Source organism: Sciurus vulgaris, assembly GCF_902686455.1.
Source record: "Sciurus vulgaris genome assembly, chromosome: 1".
NCBI lineage: Eukaryota > Metazoa > Chordata > Mammalia > Rodentia > Sciuridae > Sciurus > Sciurus vulgaris.
The window spans coordinates 23,899,825-23,921,589 of record NC_136461.1 but is presented as its reverse complement, the minus strand read 5'-3'; the positions used below and the strand labels follow the sequence as shown (position 1 = coordinate 23,921,589).

Genomic DNA, 21,765 nt, shown 5'->3' with positions numbered 1-21,765 from the left:
TCAGTCATAATTCATTTAATAAATGTTAAGTATCTACCATGTGCCAGGTACTGGGAAATTAGAGGAGACAAATTGAATGAGGTAGCTATCTTCATAAGGCCTACCTGCTAGTGGAGAAAACAGACCAATGGCAAGCAAATAAAAACAAGATAATTATGGACTGTGATGTTTCACAGAGAATAAATAGGATGACAAAATTAGCTAATGGTGGGAGGCCACACCTGCTTTAGAAAGGGTAATGAGGAAGAGACCTCCTAAAGAGGTGACCTCTGAGCTGAGACATAGAGTGAGAGAATAACAGTCATCTAAGGAACAAGTAAACATCATTCTAAGCAGAACAAGTGCAAAGGCCCTGAGATCAGAAAGAGCTCAGGTGTTCCAGGTACACAAAAGAGGTCAGTGGGGATGTAACAGGTGAGTGAGAGGGAGGAGCAAGGAGAGGCATCTGGAAGGATGGGCAGGAGCCTCTCTAGCTGGGGTGAGCAGTCTGAACTTTATTCTGAGAGCAATGGAAAGCCACAGAAGGTTTTAAGCCAAGAAGGGACGTGATCTTTGGATGTTTAAAAAGATCATTTTGTCTGCATTGTGGAGAATAGTTGGTGAGACGGCAGGAGGAGAGGTCAGAAGAGGAGTCAATGGTTACTGCAATGGTCCAGGCGGGTGGTGTCAGTGACTTGCCTTTAGGATGGTGTCAGAGAAAAATTGAGATGAACTCAAAACCTATTTTGGAACTATACTGAACAACTGCAGGAAGATTCCCTGTGGAGAGAGAGGGAAAGCAGGAAAAATGCCAATATTTTTAGTTTAAACAACAGGCTAGTGGAAGTGCTGTCTACTCAGAGAAGTTTTGGGCTGGAAATTGAAAGTTCAGTTCTGAACAAATTAGATCTAAGATGTGAGATACCAGGAGAAACGTCACATGGGTAGCTGGATATATAGGTCTGGAGCCCAGGGGTGCAATCCAGGATAGAGAAATTTAGGAGTGACTGTTACCAGTTGCACCCATTACACAATAAGCTCACAGGCATTGCATGCCAATGTTTGCATTTGTTGTTGGCTTATTTATCTGAAATGGCATATCTCAGTATTTATTTTCACAAGAGGGCCCAGGACTGAGGCCTGAGACAGAGTTGAGAAGAAGAAGTGCCAGAGAGATTAGGCGGGACTAGCAGGGAAGAAGGCAAGGCCCAGGACATTGCCACAGAAGCCAAGAGAGAGTCAGGCGTGAAACCAGAGGAGGACAGGCTGCTGAGGACGAAGGGCCGAGCAACATGAATGTGACTCTCAAAAGCATCCTCTGTGGAGTGTGTGGATGGAGAAGCGTGGAGGGTGAGTGGGAGCTGATGGAGAGGGGAGCGCGTGCAGACCATGTGGTAGAGAATATCGGGCATGAAGTACAGTAACCACCTAACAGAGGCCCTGGAAGAAGAAAAACATGTATGGACAATTAATAAACGAGAACAGTCCAGCTTCCTTAGTGATCAGGGAAATGCAAATTAAGACACAATGTGATACTATTTTATAGCAATTCCATTGTGCAAACATTTTAAGTCTGACAATACCAAGTGTTGGGGAAATGTGGATCCACCATGTCTCTCATACACAGATGGTGGGACTGTCCATTGATACAGTCACTTTGGAAAACAGTCCCACGTACCTTATCCCCTGTCTTTTCACTCCTTGATCATGTGACACAGAGATATGTACAAGAATTCATAGTATTCACAGAGGCAGAAACCTAGAAAAAGTCCAAATGCCTCAAGAGGAAAACAGAAGACTCATCGATGGCATTTCCACCCACAGTGTTATATAGCAGAGAAATGGGTGAACTCTAGGTATGTGCTTGGTGTTGATGACTCCTGAAGTGTGATGTGAGGAAGAGCCCAGGAAGTTTTCATAGATCATAATTATCATTATTAAAAAGTACAAAATAAGTACAGGCTGGGCACGGCGGTGCACACCTGAAATCCCAGCAGCTCAGGAGGCTGAGACAGGAGGTTCAAAGCCAGCCTCAGCAAAAGTGAGGCACTAAGCAACTCAGTGAGACCCTGTCTCTAAATATAGGTCTGGGGATGTGGCTCAGCAGTTGAGTGCTCCTGAGTTCAATCCCCAGTACCAGAAAGAAAGAAAAAGAAAGAGCAGGAGACTGAGAATACATGAGTCAAGACAGCGGATACTTTGCATGGGAGGTAACAGAGGGATGGGGTGGTAAAATGACAAGGATGCTTATTACGCTCAAGGAAACAGACAAGGCCTCCCATGGAAGTATTTTTATTCAAAAACCTGGGAATCTATTCAAACCATGAAATGTAACTACCTAATTTCAAAAAAAAATACCAGGCACAGAGAAACATGTTCAGCAGCACCAAAGGGGAATCCAGAAAATCCACCAATCAGGAAAATCCAGAACACAGAAAACTATAGGGCAAACGGCTCAGTTTCATCAACAAATAAATTATGAAAAACATTTCAATTTTTTTAAAGGGTGGGGAAACCAATAAGTTAAAACAGATGTGGTGGGGCTGGGAGTGTAGCTCAGTGGTAGAGAGCTTGCCAAGCATGCGTACTATGAAATTGTTGGGTTTTTTTTTAAATTTTAGTTGTAGATGGACACAATAGCTGTATTACATTTTTTATGTGTGCTGAGGATCAAACTTAGTGCCTCACATGCTAGGCAAGTGCTCTACCACTGAGCTACAACCCCAGCCCTGAAATTGTTAATTTTTTCATTTGATGATGGAATTGTAATTTTACTCAAAGTCTTTATCTCTTAGAGATATAACTACAATATTTTTGAAAAATTCCAATAATATTTGTCCCATACTTTCCTCATGACATTGTAATTTGTGTGCTAATCACATACACACACACAATTTCTATCCAACAGGATTGTATTTCCAAGACACAAAAGACTCTTACCTACTATGGTCTGCAGACCTCAGCAGAATACTTTGTTGAATTAAAAAAACAAAAAAGAGGAAACACAGACATCAGAAGGCTAAGCATGGCCCAGTGATAAGAAGTAAATCCTATTTCATACAACTTTTTATACCTGAAGTCTAAAACCAAAGTCCCCAGAAAGGAAGAGTAGGGACACAAAGCCGCCACGACCACTCATGAGGGGCACATTCCTTGGACAACAAGGCGGAGATAGCCCTAGCTGGGCTGAGTCCCCCTGACACACTCCCCACACAGCCGGATCTAAATGACACGGTCTCTACCACCAGACTGTGGGCCCCGCCCTGGCTCTCCTCCCACAGGGCCACCCTGGGTGAATGGTTGAGAGCCTGAAGGAGGAAATCGAGGCAACCTCCAGAGAAGGAAGAGCACAGGCCACAAAGAGCAGGTAACATCCTGGTGCCCAAGTCAGGAATGCCAACTAAGGGCCAAAGCAGGGACCCTGGCATATCTGCAAATCCGTGGGTGGGGGCCCCAGTTCTGAGGAGCCAATGAAGGGACTGGAGAGTGGCTCAGGGATGGCATACAACAGGAAGAGGGGGACTGCCACCTGGGCTTGGCTAGCCAAGGCCCAGCCTGGTCCCTTCTCCGTGCAGAAGGATGTGGGCTACCACAGGAATGCAGGCAATGCTAATATGAGTAGAACACTGAATTCCTCAGCCCAGTAGGGAGGCTGACTCAGACAGCAGATCAGCCAATTTTAACTGCAGAATGAGAACCCAGCACCCCACACAGTGCTGGGGCCCCTGGGGGGTGAAGGGGGTTCCCTCTGCCTGCAGTGGGATAAGGGTAGGAAGAGCTCCCCGCAGGAGCTTTCAAGACTGATCTGAATGGAAGAGGAGCCACGTGAACAAAGGCCCAGAGACACAAAAATACAATGCCCTGCCTGATGCCCATTGAAACTGCTGGAGGCCCCAGGTGTTTTCTACTCTTGTTCCCCTGTTAATATAAAAAACTCATTACAGAGGAACTGTTTCTTTTTACTTGTAGGAGTTTAACCCAGACCAGTAATCAGGGATGTATGCCAAGACACATTCACAATGCTCAAAACAAAAAACCATTCAGTCCCCAGTATAAGAAAAAAATTACAGGAAGCCACACGGCCACATTGGAGTTAGATGAATTGAAATACTATGTAGTCCTCAAAAAGCGTGTTGTCAAAGGTCGAATGATATCACTAATAAGTGGATGATGACACATAATGGGGGGAGGGAAGGGTTAGTGTTAGGGTTAGAGTTAGGGTTAGGGAGGGGGGCAAGAATGGAGGAAGGAAGGACTGTATAGAGGGAAAAGAGGGGTGGGGGAAGGGAAAAAATAACAGAATGAATCCAACAACATTACCCTATGTAAATTTATGATTACACAAATGGTATGCCTTTACGCCGTGTACAGACAGAGAAACAACATGTATCCCATTTGTTTACAATTTTAAAAAAAAGCGTGTTGTCAAAGATTAATTAATAGTATGGAAATGGCTACCCATGATAATGATTTTAACTTGATGAAAACAAAGTACAATGCTTTTTTTGGTACTAGAGATTTAATCCAGGGGTAATTAGCCACTGGGCTATATCCCCAGCCCTTTTTATTTTTCATTTTGAGACAGTGTCTCACTATGTTGCTTAGATCCTTGCTAAATTGCTGAGACTGGCCTCAAACTTGCAATCCTCCTACCTCAGCCTCCCTAGTCACTGGAATTACAGGTGTATGCCATTGCTCCCAGCCACAATGCATATTTTTAAAGAATAACAATAAACACAATGTACAAGGAGTCTATCTTGGCATAGGGAGGTTATCAGCAATAATTTTGTCCTTGTATAATTTCTACAATGAACATGTTTTACTTTTTAAAAATTAGATAAAAGGCTGGGGATAGAGCTCAGTGATAGAGCAACTACCTAGAATGCTCAAGGTCCTGGATTCAATCCCCAGCACCACAAAAAAATAAAGAAAGAAAAATTAGATAAAAACACAACAGAGGTTACTGAAACACACAGGTGAAAACAGGCCCACGGGGCTGGCTCACCTTCTGCAGGATGGGGGTGGGGCAGATGTTGTCAAACAGGACTGAGTTGAAGATCCCATACACACCGTCATCAAGATGGTACACGATGGTCTTGGGGGCGGAACCACTTTCCTCTGCAGGTGGGGAGGGATGGGGGGCAGTACAAGCAGAATGTGAGAGAGTGGAAGGGAGTGGGGAGTTGGCACCACTGTGGGCCCAGCAGGATGCCAGGGCTGCCCCTTCCCCAACTATGGAGTAGGTCCTGCAACAGAAGCCACCAACAGCCAACCTCCTGATGACGGGTTCACTGTCGTGGTGGGAGCACTCCCCCTGGCCGCTGAGCAGTCCTACCCAGGACCCTGCCTGCCTGCAGCTCTAGCAAAGGGAGAAGAGTAGCCCACCCAAACTCAAGGCCCCAAGAAGTTAAGCCTCTTGCTCAGAGGCACACAACAGGGCGGTGGAAGAGCTGGAATGACAAGCCAGGTCTTCTGACTGGACTAGATAGGCTACTTCCCCAGATCAGTGATGGAGGCCAGAAGAATGGCATCCCTGGGCACGCACACACAGGACCTCTCTACCTGGAGCCCACCACCCTGCCATATGAATTCTCTCTGATGCTGTGTTGAGGGTCCTAGAACACAGGGCAAAGCCCAAGATCAGAATCTTTGACACCTATTTCTCACAGAGCTCAGAGAGGTCCCTGGGAGGCCCGATCTGTCACTCTGGAAGGACAGAAAAGAGTGTTGACACTGTCTGTGTGGGCATACACTGAGACAGCCTGGCCTGAACTGAATTCCAGCACTGCCTCTTATCAGTCGTGTGACCTTGGGCTGCTGACCCAACTTCTCCTTGCCTTCATTCTGTCATCTGTACCGGGGACTTTAACAAATATAAGTTGGTGATTATTTTATTAAGTTATGAGGCTGGATGAGCAGGAGTACCTTAGAGAGGAGATGGACATGGGGTCAAATACAGGCTTTATCTTTTCACAAGCTACTAAGCAATTCACTTGTATTCCCTTTGACTGTTTTCCTCATCTAAAAAAATGGAGTCAATAAAGAATCTATTCTCCCTGAGTCTGTCTTGATCTCAATCTGCACAAAATATGAACATGCATAGGAAAAAGGATGCTAAACAAGTATCTTGGGGTGAGAGGACTTGATTGTTATTTTCCCTACAGCAAGCACCCATTCTCCAGACTCCCCCCTACACCACCACTGGGCCTAAATCTAGACACTGCTCAGCCAGCCACTGTCCCAGCTTTAGGGAAGAATGGGGCTCTGCTGCCCATCTGGCACCTACCCTCCCTGCCAGGCTGGTCCAGAAGAACCTCCTTCTTGGCGATGATGCTAACTGCCACGGTGAAGGCGGAGGTCACGTAGTAGCGCCCCAGCTCAGCAAGGATGTCCACACCGCAGCCCTCTGGGAAGTACAGGTCCAAGGCTGAGTTGATCACAGAAGCAATCTGGTGGGAGGGGATGAGGGGACAGTTGTGTGTTCAAAATAGACTTTAAGTCTATTCTAGTTTGAAAGGTGGGGTTTATGCTGAAGCTTGCTACAGCTCCAAGTCTGTTTCTTGAAAGCTGTTTTGATTTCAGGAAGAAAGATTTGGCAGCTAAGGCCCCAGCTGGTCACTGGGGACAGCTAGCCAGGCAGGTGGGAGGGGGACAGGACTGAATCGTGACCCTCATGCTTATATAAATCACCCTGCTCCATGCCCTCACAATGGGGAGGAGCAGTCTTTTATAAGGCTGGGTGCTCAAATTTCAGACAGATGGATCTTTCTTTCATAAATAACCAGTTCATTAAATAATACATTAGATTACAGAAAAAATCATTTATAAGAAGGAAAAAGAAGACAAAAGACACCTAATTCTGTCATGCTGATGAATCGCATCATTGTGAACTTTCTAGAAAGCTCCTTTAATTCTTTTTATGCAAACATTATTTTTTATTATAAACATAACAGGTCTATGCATATGTTCTGACAGCCTGTTTTACTCCATAGATTGAGAATGCCCTTCCCATGTGAGTGAATATTTTCATCTTAAGAATGTTCCATGCCAGGCAGGGTGGTGCATGCCTGTAATCCCAGCAACTCTGGAGGCTGAGGCAGGAGGATCTCACATTCAAGACCAGCCTCAGCAACTTAGCAAAGCAGGTTCTAAGCAACTTAGCAAGACTGTCTGAAAATAAAATATAAACAAAGGGCTGTGGATGTCACTCAGTAGTAAAGTGCCCATGGGTTCAATTCCCAGTGCAAAAAAAAAAAAAAAAAAAACCATAATCTAAACAACCCCAAGTATTAGATGGCTTAGGTATGTGCACTTGACTTTGATTATGCACAAAGCTGCAACTCTCATCTCTGAGGCTAATTATTTTGGTCCATCTGAATTAGCTCCTCAGGGTCAATTCCTAGATGTGGAGATTCTAGGAAAGGCTTTTTTCGAAGGAGAAGTGACTCCTAGTGGTCAGAGTGAGGACTGCAATGGCATTTTTAGGCCTTCATCTCACAGGTGGGAAGGTGGTTTTCCTTCCCCTTCCTTCCCACCTGAGTTCTCATCAGCTCACCTGAGGGTGAATAGGGCATACTCAGACCCTCAAAGAGCCTTATGACATACAAATAGTTCTTGGCTAAGCTTCACACAGGTTGGGTAAGAACGGAATGGCTCGAGGCTGAGCCTGGTGTTCAGTCAGCTCTGCTGTGGACTCAGGAAATGTCAAAACCCCTATGAGTCTCGGTTTGCTCAGTCATAGTACGACGTTAACAAATAGTGAGACGACGCAGGGAAAGCAACAAGGACAGCATGTGGCACACAGGACCCGCTCACAGTGAGCCCCTGGGATCACCACACCCCTCCATGGCCTCCCCCTGCTCCATACCCAGAGGGCCCAGCAAGACACTCCCAGACCCAGGGTTACCTCTTCAAATCTCACTTTGGCTCCCTCTATGCCAGGGAAGCCGCCACCAAGGTCCAGAATGTGCATTGTGTGGCCCAACTCGGCACCCATTTCAAACACAAGGCGGGCATCTGCGATGGACTGAGCATAGGCCTGAGGGTCAGGACAGCCACTGCCAACATGAAAACTGGAAAGGGAGGAAGAGACTCGGCTTATGAGAACAGCCCCAAGTGTCATCACCCCAGTCCCAGCCTTGGGCAGACACACAGGACAATGTGCCCATGTTAGAGGTACAAGGACTAAAGGCCTGAACCATTAAGTGGGTTGCAAAGGACCATGTGGCAAGTGAGGAGTAGAGAGGAGGCACTTGCTGCTCCTCCCATTCCTCCATGCTGTCCCTTGGAGAGGAACATTAAGGGCCAAGAACCAGGGCCCCAAAGTACCCAGATCCAGGCATGCCTGTCCCTCAGCTGTGGGGCCCAGACCAGTCATTCAGTCTGCCTTATTTAAATTTCCCCACAGCCAGGTCCCTGGGAAGAACCTCCTGGAATAAGACCTTCTGGAGAATGTGAGATTAGGAAGGGGACATTCCAAATCTTTTCAGAGAGAGGAAATTCTCAACTGGCAAAATTCCAGGCCTTACTTGGAGGCTCTGGGAAAAGTCTCATATAGAATGATTAATTCCTGCGAAACAGGCAGAGGGCTGAGGGGGGGGGGTTCCTGGTGCACACCTCACTCCCACCACCTCCACGTGGCTCTTCTTGGCATTTTCAAGCAGATGTCTGCAGGATTTCAGCGACGCTCCAAACTTCAGGCTCAGGCGGCTCAGGGAGTGGGAGTCATCAGTGGCAATGCACAGAACCATCCTAAGGAAACACGCAGTGCACCCCGCTGGGTGAATCCCACCTGCCCCACCCAACCACATCTCCTCTGAATCCAGGGATGGGAACTCACATGCTCAGAGCCAGAGTCCACAGTCTTCCATACCCCTCCTCTCCCTGCTCAGCCATCAACCTCTGAAGTCTTGGACAAGCCATTCTCTAGAAGCCCCAGGACCCATCCCTACAGCCCCTGCCTGGTCTACCTCATCCAGTCTCCCCTGGGCAGCTCCCATTCTTCCAAATCAGCCTCCATACATGGCAGAGTTTTCAAACTTTTCAAGTATGAGGGGAAACATTTTGCAGAAGAAAAAAAAAAAAAAAAAAGGTCTTATGAAGAACCCCAGTAACAAATGAAAGCTGCTTTGGGTGAACCAGAGTAGCCTACCACTCAACCTGCTCTTCACCCAGGGCCCCTTCCTGGGATCCCCAGGGCATCAAGTAACCGGTAAAAGTTACAGTCAGAGCAAAATGTCCAGCCCTGACCACTTCCAGAATCCATGTCTGCATGACATTCAGTATGTGCTTCACCCATCACACAACATGCCCCAGCTACACATCGCTGCTTATGCCTTGGATAACTGTGCTGTTTCCAACACCAGTGCACTTGCTCAGGTAGTTCACTATGTGCCCTTCCCAAATCTTATTCATTCCCCAAGGCCCAATTCCAATGCCACCTCCTCCTGAAGCTCTCCTGACCATCCCCCCTAGGTTCTCAAGCCTGTGACTTGACCTCCATACCATGTGCCTTCTCTGCCAGGGTTGTAACCAATGAGTTCTGCCTTTGATCTAGTCAGGCCCTGACATCCTGTGTCCAGAGAGCAGCCACCCCAACCTCCGACGACTGTGGCCAGGTCGTCGGACAGGGTCCTCTCCCCAGCTTCCCCCCGGACCTCCCACCCTTCCTGCCCACACCCAGCAGCCCAGCCTCCCCTGCATGAGTGACTCTCAGCTTACTTGGCACTGGGGTGGCTCCTGACCACCTTTGCCAGCTCCATCTCATTGTCGAAGCGCAGTAGCCGCACCCCATGCTTAGCAGCATACTTGATCTGTGCAATTTGCTTACAGGGGTTGGCATAGATGATCTTACTGGCAGGGACACCAATGCGCTGGACCAACTCCATCTCTGCCTGTGGGGTCCCAAAGGTGGCGGTGAGGAGGCACCAAGGCCTGCTGGCCCATGGAAGCCAAGGAAGCACAGGTCAGGGGCAAAGTCTTAGCTACACATGGGGCAGTCCAAAACAAGTGGGCTGCCCCTTTAAGACAACAGATAAACAAAAATCAGGATTTTATGCTGATTCACTCACTCTGAGCTGCTGCAGCCATACAATGGTGCACTGCACAGTCCTGGGGAGTCCCATTCACAGCAATTATAAGGGATATTTGTACACTTATTATAACACACCAGCAGTAAAGTACCTAATTCTTATAAAAATCAGCATATTTATTATAACAATTAAGTATCTTAAGGGGTACATTTTCTAATTCACATGAAGGCCCTATATGGACCCATGATGATCCTGACAACAGGCTTCTGATAAATTTTCATGGCAAATTTAAATGTTAAATGAATATTACTTGGAAAACAGTATAGAAGTTCCTTAAAAATTAAAAGTACAGTTACTTTGATCCAGAAATCTCATACTGGGTATACATCCAAAGAAACTGAAATTAGAGCTGGGCACAGTGGTGCACACCTGTAATTCTGACAACCTGAGAGGCTGAGGCAGGAGGATCGCAAGTTTGAGGCCATCCTCAGCCACTTAGCAAGAACCTAAACAACTCAGCAAGACCCTGTCTCTAAATAAAAATAAAAAGGGCTGGAGATGTGGTTCAGTGGTAAAGTGCCCCTGAGTTCAATCCCTGGTACCAAAAAAAAAAAAAAAAAAAAAGAGAGAGAATGAATGAATAAAGAAAAAAATTGAAATCAGTATGTCAAACACATGTACACTCCCAAGTTCATTGCAGCATTATAACAGACAATTTACAGAATCAAGCTAAACACTCATTTATGGATGAATAGATAAGGAAAATGCTGTATGTATATACAATGAAATACTATTCGGCCTTAAAAAAAAGAAATAAATTCTGTCATTTTGTAATTTTTTTCCCCTGTGGTGCTGGGACTTGAACATAGTGGCTTCATGCATAGTATATAAGCATACTCCCACTGAGCTGCATCCCCAGTCCCTGGAAATTTGTCATGTGTGATGACATGAATGAACCTGGAAGACATTACGTTATTAAGCCAGAGACAGAAGGACAAATACCACTTGATCTCACCTGTATGTAGAATCTAAAAAACTCAAACTCAAGAGAAGCAGAGAATAGAATGGTGTTTTCCAGCATGGTAGAGGAGCCGAGGGGAGATGTCAAAGGATACACAGCATCAGAGGTGTAAGTCCAAGAGATCTATTGTATGTTGTGGTGACTATACCTAACAGCAATATACTGTCTTCTTGGAAACTGCTAGGAGTAGATTTTAGATGTTCTCATCACAAAAAAATGAATATGTGAATCAATGTGTTATGTCAGTTTAATTTAGCCATCCCACAATGCAAACTTATTTTCAAAACATTATGTTGGGGCTGGATGTGATGGCACATGCCTATAATCCTAGCAATTTGGGAGGCTGAGGCAGGAGGATTGCAAGTTTGAAGTCGGCCTTGGCAACCTAGTGAGAACTTGTCTCAAAAAAAAAAAAAAAAAAAAATTAAAAGGGCTGAGGATGCAACTCAGCAGTAGAGCGACCCTGGGCTCAATTCCCAGTACCACCCTCCAAAAAAATTATGTCGTAAATTATAAATATATATTTTTTTCAACTTAATAAATAAGACCATTACTTGGTGTGTTAGAAAGTCTACAAGACTGAGCACCTTTCTGAGACATCACTCAGCCCCAAAGGTCTGTGCTGTGCAGGGTACCCTGCATGGCGACTCCAGCTCAGCCCCTGTCCCCCTAAGGCCTCCTCTTCCTCACTTTTTATTGTTTTTGTGTTCGTTTTGGATTTTGTTTTTCTGGTTTTTGCAATGCTGAGGAGGGAACTCAGAGTCTCAGGCATGGTAGGCAAATGATCTACCACTGAGCTACACCCCCGCTCTTCCTCACCTTTACAGAACACAGCTCCACTTGACTGCTGTGTTAATGGTACAGACAGTGATGCTGGGGAGGGGGTGGCGGTGGTGACAGTGGGCACATTCATCAAGCACCTGCCCCGAACAGCCTTGACTGAGGTGCTTGATATGAAGGGTTGGTAAACTTTTTTTTTTTAAATAAAAGGTCTAAATCATATTTCAAGTTCTGAAAATCATGTGATCTCTGTCACAACAATTCAATTGCCACTGTGGCACCAAAGCAGTCAGAGACAATGCATTAATGAAAGAGTATGGCTGTGATCCAGTAAAACTTGATACAGTCAGGTAGCGAGCTGGCTTGGGACCACTGTCCATAGTTTGCTGACCCGGCTTTAAATTCACTAGTTTATTCAATCCTTACAATAACCCATTCAGATGGGTATTAGCTCTATTCTACACAGAAGGAAGTTGATGCTCAGAGAGGCCATGTAACCAGCAGGTGGCAAAACCAACTTTCAAATTCAAGTCTGGCTCTTCATGAATAAGGGAAAGAAGTCCAGAGAGCCAGTTCTGAAACATGGCAGGAGGTAAGAGCCATCTGTAGCCATCCTGAGTTTGTAATAAAACTCTAATTTTCAATTTAGCAAATTTTTAGCACTAGGTATTTATATGCATTTATTTCATATAATGCCTATAACTATCCTATGAAGTATTTACAGGCCACATTTCAGAGAGTATAAAACTGAGTTCAGAGAGGTGCATCTGCCTATGAAGATACTGTCAATAAGTAGCAGGGTAGGACACAAAGGTGCAGCTCCCATTACCACTCGCTTCCCAGAGGTGATGTGTCCTTCATCCTGAGTTCAAGTGCACATGAAATGTGATTTTGCTGCCTGCTTTGCCATATGAGGTGAGCGGAAGAAGCAATGATAACACCTGTGATTTAGCCTTGATTATACTTACATAGTATCATTTACAAAGGCTTGCTATACACCAGCCATTGCATTAAAATTTTAAATATATTCTCATTTAATCTTCATTAATACTCCTAATAAAGGAAGAGACAGAGGCTCAAAGATGTTAAGTGACTTGTCTAAAGTCACACAGTTTATAATGACACAGCTGCGACTGTAACTGTCACACCTCAACCTGCACCACAGGTGTCTCTTGAGAATCTATTGAATCATAAGGCTCTGTGATGGGTGCTGAATGAAGCAGACAGGGTGGCTGACGCCATGGAGCGTGCAGGCTGCTGGGAAAGACAGGCAGCCAGAAACAGACATTGATAATAGTGGGATTATAAAGGGTTAAAAAGTGTGAAGAAAAAGTACAGGATGCTAGAGAAAGCGGACAGAGACCTGGGTGCGAGGGATAAAGGCCAGCCTTTCTGAGAGTCAGAAACTGAAACAAAGCCCTGCCAGGGCCCTCTGCCAGACCAAGAGGGAAGGCAAGAATGTTTCCAGGAGACAGGGCCACCTGGACAGAGGTTCCAGGGAAAGAAGGTGTTCAGGCAAGTCAAAGAACAGAGGCTGTTGGCTCGGCTTGGGAGTGGAGAAGAGGAGTCAGAAGGAGGTGGGCAGAGCCCCGAGGAAACCAAACACTGCTATGGGTTTATAAATTACCCTGAAGACGATGGGAAAGAATTTTAAGAGTTTCAAGAGGGGAACTGACACTGTCAGAACCATATTTTAACCCCAAGGTCTCAGTGTTTATCATTTGGTCACCTGAGGAGGGGCCTGAGGGGATTCTGGGGAGAGCGGTCACTGGCTGTCATAATCGTCCTGGGAGAGAGGACAGCACCAGCTCTAGAAAGACTGGGAGATGTGCTCCAGAGGCTGGCTGGCCAGCTGGGGGAGGGGTGCGTGTGGGGATAAGGGGTGAGGATATGTGCAAGGCACCCATCCTTCCAGCAGACCGCATGCGTCCTCAGTAGAGGAAGAGGGGGAGGTCAGGGGTGTGTGTCAGCACCCCCGTCTGGGCCTCTGCTGGTACCAGTCAGCTAGACAGACAGGTAGGAGCTGAAGGTTAAATGTGGGAGGCTCTGGAATACTGATGGTATTTAAGCAATGAGAGGAGATGAAATTCTGCAAGAGGAGGGAGACTATAAGAGAGGGGGTCTAAGAATAGAGAGGAATGCTACCATTTAGAGAGCAGCAGAAGACGGGAGAAGCCTGGTCCAAGGACTCAGGAAAAGAGGGGGGAAAATCTGCATATGAAAATGCCATTCTCAAGGAACAGCGGCACCTAGTGAAGGTGGGGCAGGTCCACTGCATACTGTGTTGGCCTTCCCACTTCTGAACTCTTTAGGGGCATACATTAATGTTACTTTTCAAAAGATGTTGCTGAATAGAATGCAGTCAAGAGGCTGGATAGTGCCTGGCCTGGTGGCACACATCTGTAATCTCAGCGACTCAGGAGGCTGAGGTAGAAGGATCACAAGTTCAAAACTAGCCTCGGCAACTTAGCAAGGCCCTAAGCAAGTTGGAGAGACCCTGTCTCTAAATAAAAAATAAAAAGGGCTGGAGATATGGCTCAGTGGTTAAGCCCCCCCCCCCCCAGGGTTCAATTCCTGATACCAAAATAAATAAATAAATAAAAGATGTCAGACAATAAAAAGAGCAAGGAGTAACCTCAGACCAGGTCCAGATGTGTCAACATGGACACGTCTCTAATACCTGCTGAGTTTAAAGCTGTGTGGAACAGTATATGCCACGAGTGCTTTTTATATACTGTTATAAAGTCATAAAATATTTTATATACCCTCTGTGACTCATTGATGTATTTTGTAGATGCTATATATCCACCAAACCCATAATGGTCATTATCTATGGAGACATAAAGCTGACGTCCTACTTTATCTTTGGGTGAATTAATCAATGCATTACCTGAATAATTCACAGTTACTGCTTAAAATAAAGTGCTCATTGGATCTTGGAGGGCCTTGGGTACCTTGGTAAATTCTTTGCAGTAGTGAGAGTGAAGGAGCCGTGGCCTAAGGAGCGGGTACTGAGGGCAGCGGCAATGAGTGTAGACAGGCGAGCATGCAGACAACCTGCTGAACTGACCACAGGGAGCAAGGAACTAGGCTGGAGGAGGACGTGGTATCCAAGGAAGGCTGGGATGGGAGGAAGCTGAGGGAGTCAGCCAAGGGCAAGAGATGGGTTTGGAGCAATGATTGAAGGTCCTTGGGAAGAAGACCAGGTGGACCAGAGCACCTGTGCTAGCCACAGCCCTGGAGCCTGTCGAATAGGTCTTTGTCTATACATTCAGCCCTAGCTCATGCGACAATGTCCACGAAGGCGGGCATGGTGCCACTAAGCATGGCCACCCACTAAGATCAACCAGAAGAGGGCAGCCTCGCCCCTTTAAGAAAAATTCTAAGTCAGGCTGGGAAAGGAGCTTAGGGGTAAAGGGCTTGTTTAACAAGTAGGAGGCCAGTCTCCAGTGCTGCGAAGAAAAAAGTTTTAAGTCCCAGGAGCCACCTCTCCATACGTAATGCACCGAAGGGTCTGCATGATTCAAAACACAAGGAGGGAGCCCAGGCCTCTCCTTGCCCTGACAGGGAAATGAGTGCATACAACACTGGCCAAGTACCAGCTCAGCCACACCCTTTCCAAGGACCTTGGAAAAGACAACAGCAATGGAGCTGGAGACCACATTACTAGACTCAAGCTGTCACCTCCCAGTGCATGACCCTGAGCAAATCTCTCAACCTCTGTGCTTCCTTTACTTTTCTGTATAATATGTGTAACAGTTGTCAGAGTCCTGAGAAAATAATGACCTCACAGGACTGTTGCGAGAAAAAATGAGATCATGTACAGAAATGGGTTGGCAAAGTGCCTGGCACAGCAGATGCACTCAGCAAACAGTAGAAGCTTCTACCATCTTCAAGTTCTTTCCACACCCTAGCACCCAGCAGTTCTACCCTTTGGAGGCCAGCCCCAGAGACTGGAAGACCAAGCACCTCCTCCCTGGGCTTCCAGAAGCACAGAGCCCTGGTCAGTAAGGCTTTGTCCTATCTTTCACCCCTAGACCAGGGGGACCAAAGGATCCTGTTCCTTCTCATCCCAAGTGGAAGCCCAGTGTGCTGCAGGAGGTGGCCGGGAGGGTGAAAGTCCTGGTTTTGGATTTCTTCCCATGAGCTTCACAGGGCTTTGTGTGAGACACATGCAATATGAGATGTGCAAAGCAAAAGAAAGAGAAAGAGACTCACCAACCAAGAAGAGCGAGAGCATTAACATTCACTCCCTGGCAAAGGCTAAGCTGCTTGTTCTGATCACCCCATCCCAGTGCACACCTCTCCCCACCTAGAAGCACTCCAGCCCCATCATCCTGCCCAGGCTGGCTCTCCTCCTGTCTACTCCAGCGATCCTTTCTGGAACTCTCCTCACGACATCCAGTCACCTTGCCCAGCAGGGTTTAAAAGGGGTTTCCCTCAAAACAACCATTATTAACCATCTAGAAACTAAGGACAGCAACGATATCACAAACCAATGCTCAGCAGGCCTGTTCCCGCTGCCTGGAACGCTCTTCCCCTAGCTATCCACCTGGCTGGAGCCCTTGCCTCCTTCAGGTCTGCATTCGCATCTCAGCACAGCCTTCCCTGGCCAGGACAATGCCATACTCCTGCCCCAGTCCCTACTTCCTTTCCTGCTTCTTCACCTCAGCATTTACCACCTAAAACACTACGTTTTCACTGTTTCCTTTGTTTATTTTTAAAAAAGCAAGCTCCACGAAGGGCTTTTTTGTTTTGTTTGATTCATGACTAAATCCCCACCTAGAATAGTATTTGGCCCCCCTCTAGCTGCTCAGTAAATATTTGCTGAATAAATGAGATATGTCCAAAGCTGTACTCTGAGGAAACTTTATAGATTACAGGCATTTAAATCTAGTAAAAAAACAGAATGAAAATAGATGAAGTAGGCATTCTACTCAAGACAACAGAGTCTGTCTTGTGCAATGCTATACTTCTAGTTCTACCAAGCAGTCACTACTGTGGTTCAATAACTATTGAGTGACAGTATATAGACAAAATTGATCAAAAGCCAGTAGGAGGGAATTAAGACAGCAGCAGAAATCAAATTAGAAAGCCAGTAAAATTGGCAGCAACAACAAAATTGTAAAAGGATTAGTTTAAAAGAAAAAAAAGCACAGTCACACATTAATATTATAAAAGAAAAAAATAAAACCAACAATGTAGAAGTGTTTTTGTTTTGTTTTAATTAGAAGAATACCACATATAGCTCTATGCCAAAACACTTAAAAACCTCCATTAAAAAAGCGACCCATCTACCCAGGGACACACGATGTTCCAATTTGGAACTTCAAGTCTAACAAATTTCATGCTCATTTCTCCCTCCCTCATCCCTGGAGCCTCCTCCTGAGTGGGTGGCTTTCCCAGAAGGTAGGGCCCAACTGCAGGTCACTCCTTCCCAGGGCCCAACCACCCATCAGGGCCACAATCAGTAGGCACCAAAGATCAGTGCCCTGGTGAGGGCAGGGGCTCACCTTGTTAGCACAGCTGAAGCCCAGCCCCAGCTCAGCCAGGACCTTCAGCACGCCCAGGCTGCTGTTGCACTTGACAGCATAAAAGGGCCGGACTCGAGGCAGGCACTTCAGAAAGCAGAAGTGCTTTCTCACCACGGCACCCAGGTCTGCCATGAAGAAGGCAGCAACCTCGCCCTGCACAACAAGAGGTGGATGGACGTGAGACCCTGGCCAGCTCCCTCCCGGTGCAAGCCATCCAGAATACCTACCCAGGTTCAGCTCTGGCCACAAAGTTACCTGCTGTCAAGCTCCTGGGGCTCTACAGGATGGAAGGCAAACTCCTGAGCCTGGCATTCAAGGCTCTGTGATCCAGCTCCAGTCCCTCCCCTCAACGCAGCTACAACGCCAACTTACAGGCTGGATCATTTTTCTATCTCCAAACCTTTATTCCCACCATCTCCTCTGCTGGGTGTAGCAAAATTCCAATCTCCCGCCAAGCTTGCAAATGCCACCTTCCCCAAACCTGTGAGGCAGTTTGGCCTTGAATCCTGCTGTTGCATTTTGCATGTGCTTCCAAAGTAACAGAACTGCATATACATCAGTCTGCACCAGGGAAGGCCGAAGCTGTGGCCAACAGCCCATCACCTTTCACACACAGTTGCTCAGTGAAGCCTTGAGGTCATTCCACTGCCACCACAAGCAATGCCTATGGACAACTGGTCATCACAGACTGAACATGTATGAGCCTGGGTAAGACACATGACTTAAACCTTCCTTGGGACTGTTTCCTTTTCATGCAACACTTTTTTCCTAATGCCCATCTGGTATCAGATAGGATGCTAAGGGACAGAGATGACCAGAGAGTTCTCTATGCCTAAAGGGGCTTGGGTCTGAAAGGAAACTATAAGTAATTACAAGCCCCCTCAATGAATGCTAGAAGGGTGTTTCTACAAAATGTATTGGGGGCCACGGAGAAAAAATAAAATCTCTGCTTGGGGCAATCAGGGAAAAGCAACACAGAAAAGAAGTGAGGAACACTAAAAGTGGGTATAGGGGAGAGGCTGGGAGGAGAATGTTCCAGATGGAGGGAACAGCCTGGTAAAGGCATGGTAATAAAGCATAGGCGTCGCTGGGAAACAGGAATAGAGTAGTTCAGCTCTGATGGAGCATAATAATACTGTGGGAATATAAAGCCAGAAATGGGGAACTGCCAAAGATTTCTGTGTTTGGGCGGGGCTATGATACAGTTGGAAAGGTGGGATGAGACAGGAGGTAGATCAGCGGGCCTTCAGAGAGATGAGGACTGAACTACATGATGAGGAGAACTGAATCCCTGGAGGATTATTTAAGGAGGCAGACCTCACAGAGATGGGTGATGCCTAGAGATTTGGGAGGTAAGGAAGCCGGGAAGTAGCGAACTCCCAGGCTGCTGGCCTGAAGGGCTGGGTACATGGCATTGATGCTGTTTGTTCATCAAGGCAGGGATTATAGGAGGGGCAGATTTGGGGAGCAAAAATCAGAAAGTGGAAGGCCAGGTGTGGTGGTACACACCTGTACTCCCAGCGGACAGGATGGCTGAGGCAGGAGGATCGTGAGTTCAAAGCCAGCCTCAACAACTTTAGCAAGGTCCTAAGCAACTTTGTGAGACCCTACCTCTAAATAAATATTTTAAAAACGGGTTGGGAATGTTGCTCAGTGGTAAGGTGTTCCTGGTTGAATCCTTGGTACCAAAATAAATAAATAAATAAGTAGAATCAGAAACGGGGGATAAATGAGCCAGTCTCTTGCAAATAACTAGAACTGAATACCAAATAAGTGGAAGAATAAGAGGAGGGCCCTAGGAGTACTTCCAGCGGAGAGGATAGGGGACCACCCCAACTCCCAGCCTCTCACCGTGGTGGCCTGTGAGGCCCCCAGAGTGAGTTCCTCCAGCAGGTCTCTGGTGCTGAAGCCCTCCTCCACCATCACAAAGTCCGATTCACTCAGGTAGCCAGCCATGCCGAGCAGGAACAGCCGCCGCTGCTGCCGCCGCCGCCGCCGCCGCCGCCTTAGAAAGTATGCAACACACTGCGGGGGGCGGGGGCGGGAAGGGGAGAAATGGAGGGGACCACTAGGAGGCAGGATCCGCTGCGCCCCTCGCCTTCCAAGTCCCGTCACGCCCCGCCCCCAGCACAAGCTTGGGAGTTTAGGTACACTGGGAACATCGGGGACAGTCAGGAATCCTGAATGGGGCAAAGCATTGTATGCCTAAATGTCATGTCTGTCAGCCTCAGTTGCCCCATCTGTAAAATGGACGAATTGTTTTGGAGACCATTTCCAGTTCTGAAATTCTGGGTTTGGAAAGAGGTAAATAACAAGGAAGCTGGAAATCTGAAACACCTGGATGGGGAAGTTTCCAAGGTGCCCCCAGTCCTGACCACGCCCACCTGGAGAGGTGCCTGCGGTCAAGCCAAAGATTCTCAGCCTGAAAAGAGCAGCTTTGGTTCGAGTCCGCTCTCTGCTTCGTGACCTTGGGTACTTTCCGATCCCTCTCAGAGCTCGGTTTCCCCGTTTGTAAATTGTTGGTCCTGTCGTGCTAGAATTCTAAGAGAGCCCGAGGGCTCCACATGGTGGGCGGGGTTCGCGGGCTCCCAGGCGCAAACCTAAAGCCGAGATTCTGCCCGACTGACCCCTCGCGAGCGCAGGGCTGAGGTTCCGTCCCAACCCCCATACCCCTTACCAAGCCCCGTCCTCCTTCGCGGGGGCCAGAGCCAGGCGCGCTGCTAGGGGGGGTCGCCGGTGACCTCGAAACTTGTGCAACACCCCGAGGAGGAGTGGCAGTTGCGGAGCCGAGGCCCCTGCTGAGAGGAGGCAAGAGGGGCCAGGAGGCAGGTCAGCACCGAAGCCGAGGGCGCCCGCTCCCCGAGGCTCCCCAAGCCACTCCCTGCACTCGCCTTAAAACGCATTTACACGGCTTCGGCCCATAGGTCTCCCCAGCGAGTGAATCGGATCCTCGGCGCCTCCGCTCGCTCGCTCCCCCCGGCTCCGGCCCCGCGGCCTGCGCCCCGCGCGCCCAGCAGCCACCGACCCCACGCCCCGCCTTCTGCCTGCCGCCCACTTATATAAGCCCCGCCCAGGCCCCGCCCCTTGAGCCCAGTCCCCGCCCCCGCTAGCTCCGTAACCCTGGCAACCGGGTGCCGCCAGCTCATTGGTCGATTCGGACATAAAGCATTCAGCTTTGCCTGTCTGCTCCGCAAACCTGCGCCGCAGTCCCTCGCGGATCCTTCTCGTGCTGGGAAGTTGGAACTGCAGAGCCACCACCTCAGAATTCACAGCGTCTACGCAGGTAGCACCTTTAGATCCTGCATCTTGGGTCTTGGAGGGTGGGCAGAAAGCCCACTCTTTAAGTGGCCCCAAGAAGCCTTTTCTGTGTCTGGCCCAACTCCATGGTGCCTCTCTCTTCTTTTCTCCACCTCGTGAAGTGTTCGCTCATTCATGAAAGCCCAAGACAAATGTCATCTGCTTGTATTATTTTCAAATAAAATCTTTTTTATTAAATTGCCTCTTCCAGGCATCTTCTCTGACTCTGCCAAATCGAAACCCAATTCAAATGTGTTCAGAAAGCCTTTTTGTGACATTCCAGACTCAGGGTGATCCCTCCCTCCTTTACCCTCTGAACCTGGCAAATTCATGGCCCTCAAATGAAGTGTGTCTCCTCCAAGAAACTTTTTCTGACTTCCTCAAATCGAAGCATTTTTTGTCTTCTGTATTAACAAACTCCTGCTCCCTCATCCATCAGAATCCAGTATAACATCACCTCCTCTGTTGAACCTTTCATGACTTACCTAGCCTAACGGACAAAGGAACTCCCACTACTTCTGTCTACCCCAGCTTCTCACTCATTTGACTTTTGTTACCTGTAAACTGAAATTCCGTTTTTACTTTCCATTTGTCTGGCAACACTTCTCAGCTAGTTTGTGAGCCCCAAGGAAAGGGACCCACACGTTGGCTTTTCAGAGTGCTCAGCACCTGGCATACACAGGTGTTCAAGAAGATGCTGTGATCACTGTGTCACTCAAAAGCTAATTTCAAAAGTTCATCTGGAACAGTCATTGAAGAACAGTCAAGACATTCTTGCAAAAGAAGAGAGGATTTCCTCTACTAGATATTAAAAAAAATGTTTTTGTTAGGCTGCAGTCTTTAAAACAGTCTGGTGCTAGAGCAGCGAGAAATGGTAGGACTGAGTCTAGAGCAGTTCTGTGTACACTGGAGAACTTAGAAAACAATGAATGCAGCATTTAAAATCAGTGGGGAAAAGAGCTTGTAGCCTACCTTGTGTGCTCATGTCCCTAGCCAGGCTATCAATTTGTCCTGTCTCAGTATCTCCCTAGGACACTCTGTGAAACCTAATCAGAGCATACTTGGTACACAGATGAGGCAGGGCAGTGACCATGGAGACAGGGAGGGCCATTTTCTGCTCCCT

The 21,765-nt window shown here is 47.4% G+C and overlaps 1 protein-coding gene across 3 annotated transcripts in view; it reads right to left on the bottom strand.

The window, feature by feature from the left end:
* Positions 1–20,367, bottom strand: part of AZIN2 (antizyme inhibitor 2) — a 32,630-nt gene extending 12,263 nt beyond the window's left edge. For 2 of the 3 annotated variants that reach the window (XM_079138905.1, XM_079138907.1), the window contains exons 1-9: positions 20,237–20,367; positions 20,023–20,143; positions 19,197–19,370; positions 17,325–17,498; positions 9,700–9,872; positions 8,596–8,730; positions 7,886–8,051; positions 6,266–6,428; positions 4,985–5,097 (exon numbers count right to left, since the gene is read on the bottom strand). In XM_079138905.1, coding sequence (XP_078995031.1) covers positions 4,985–5,097; positions 6,266–6,428; positions 7,886–8,051; positions 8,596–8,730; positions 9,700–9,872; positions 17,325–17,498; positions 19,197–19,301 — 1,029 coding nt within the window. In that variant the 5' untranslated portion in view covers positions 19,302–19,370; positions 20,023–20,143; positions 20,237–20,367. The remainder of the gene's footprint in view (positions 1–4,984; positions 5,098–6,265; positions 6,429–7,885; positions 8,052–8,595; positions 8,731–9,699; positions 9,873–17,324; positions 17,499–19,196; positions 19,371–20,022; positions 20,144–20,236) is intronic. The other variant, XM_079138906.1, reaches the window with a different exon arrangement.
* Between the last annotated feature and the right edge of the window lie 1,398 nt (positions 20,368–21,765).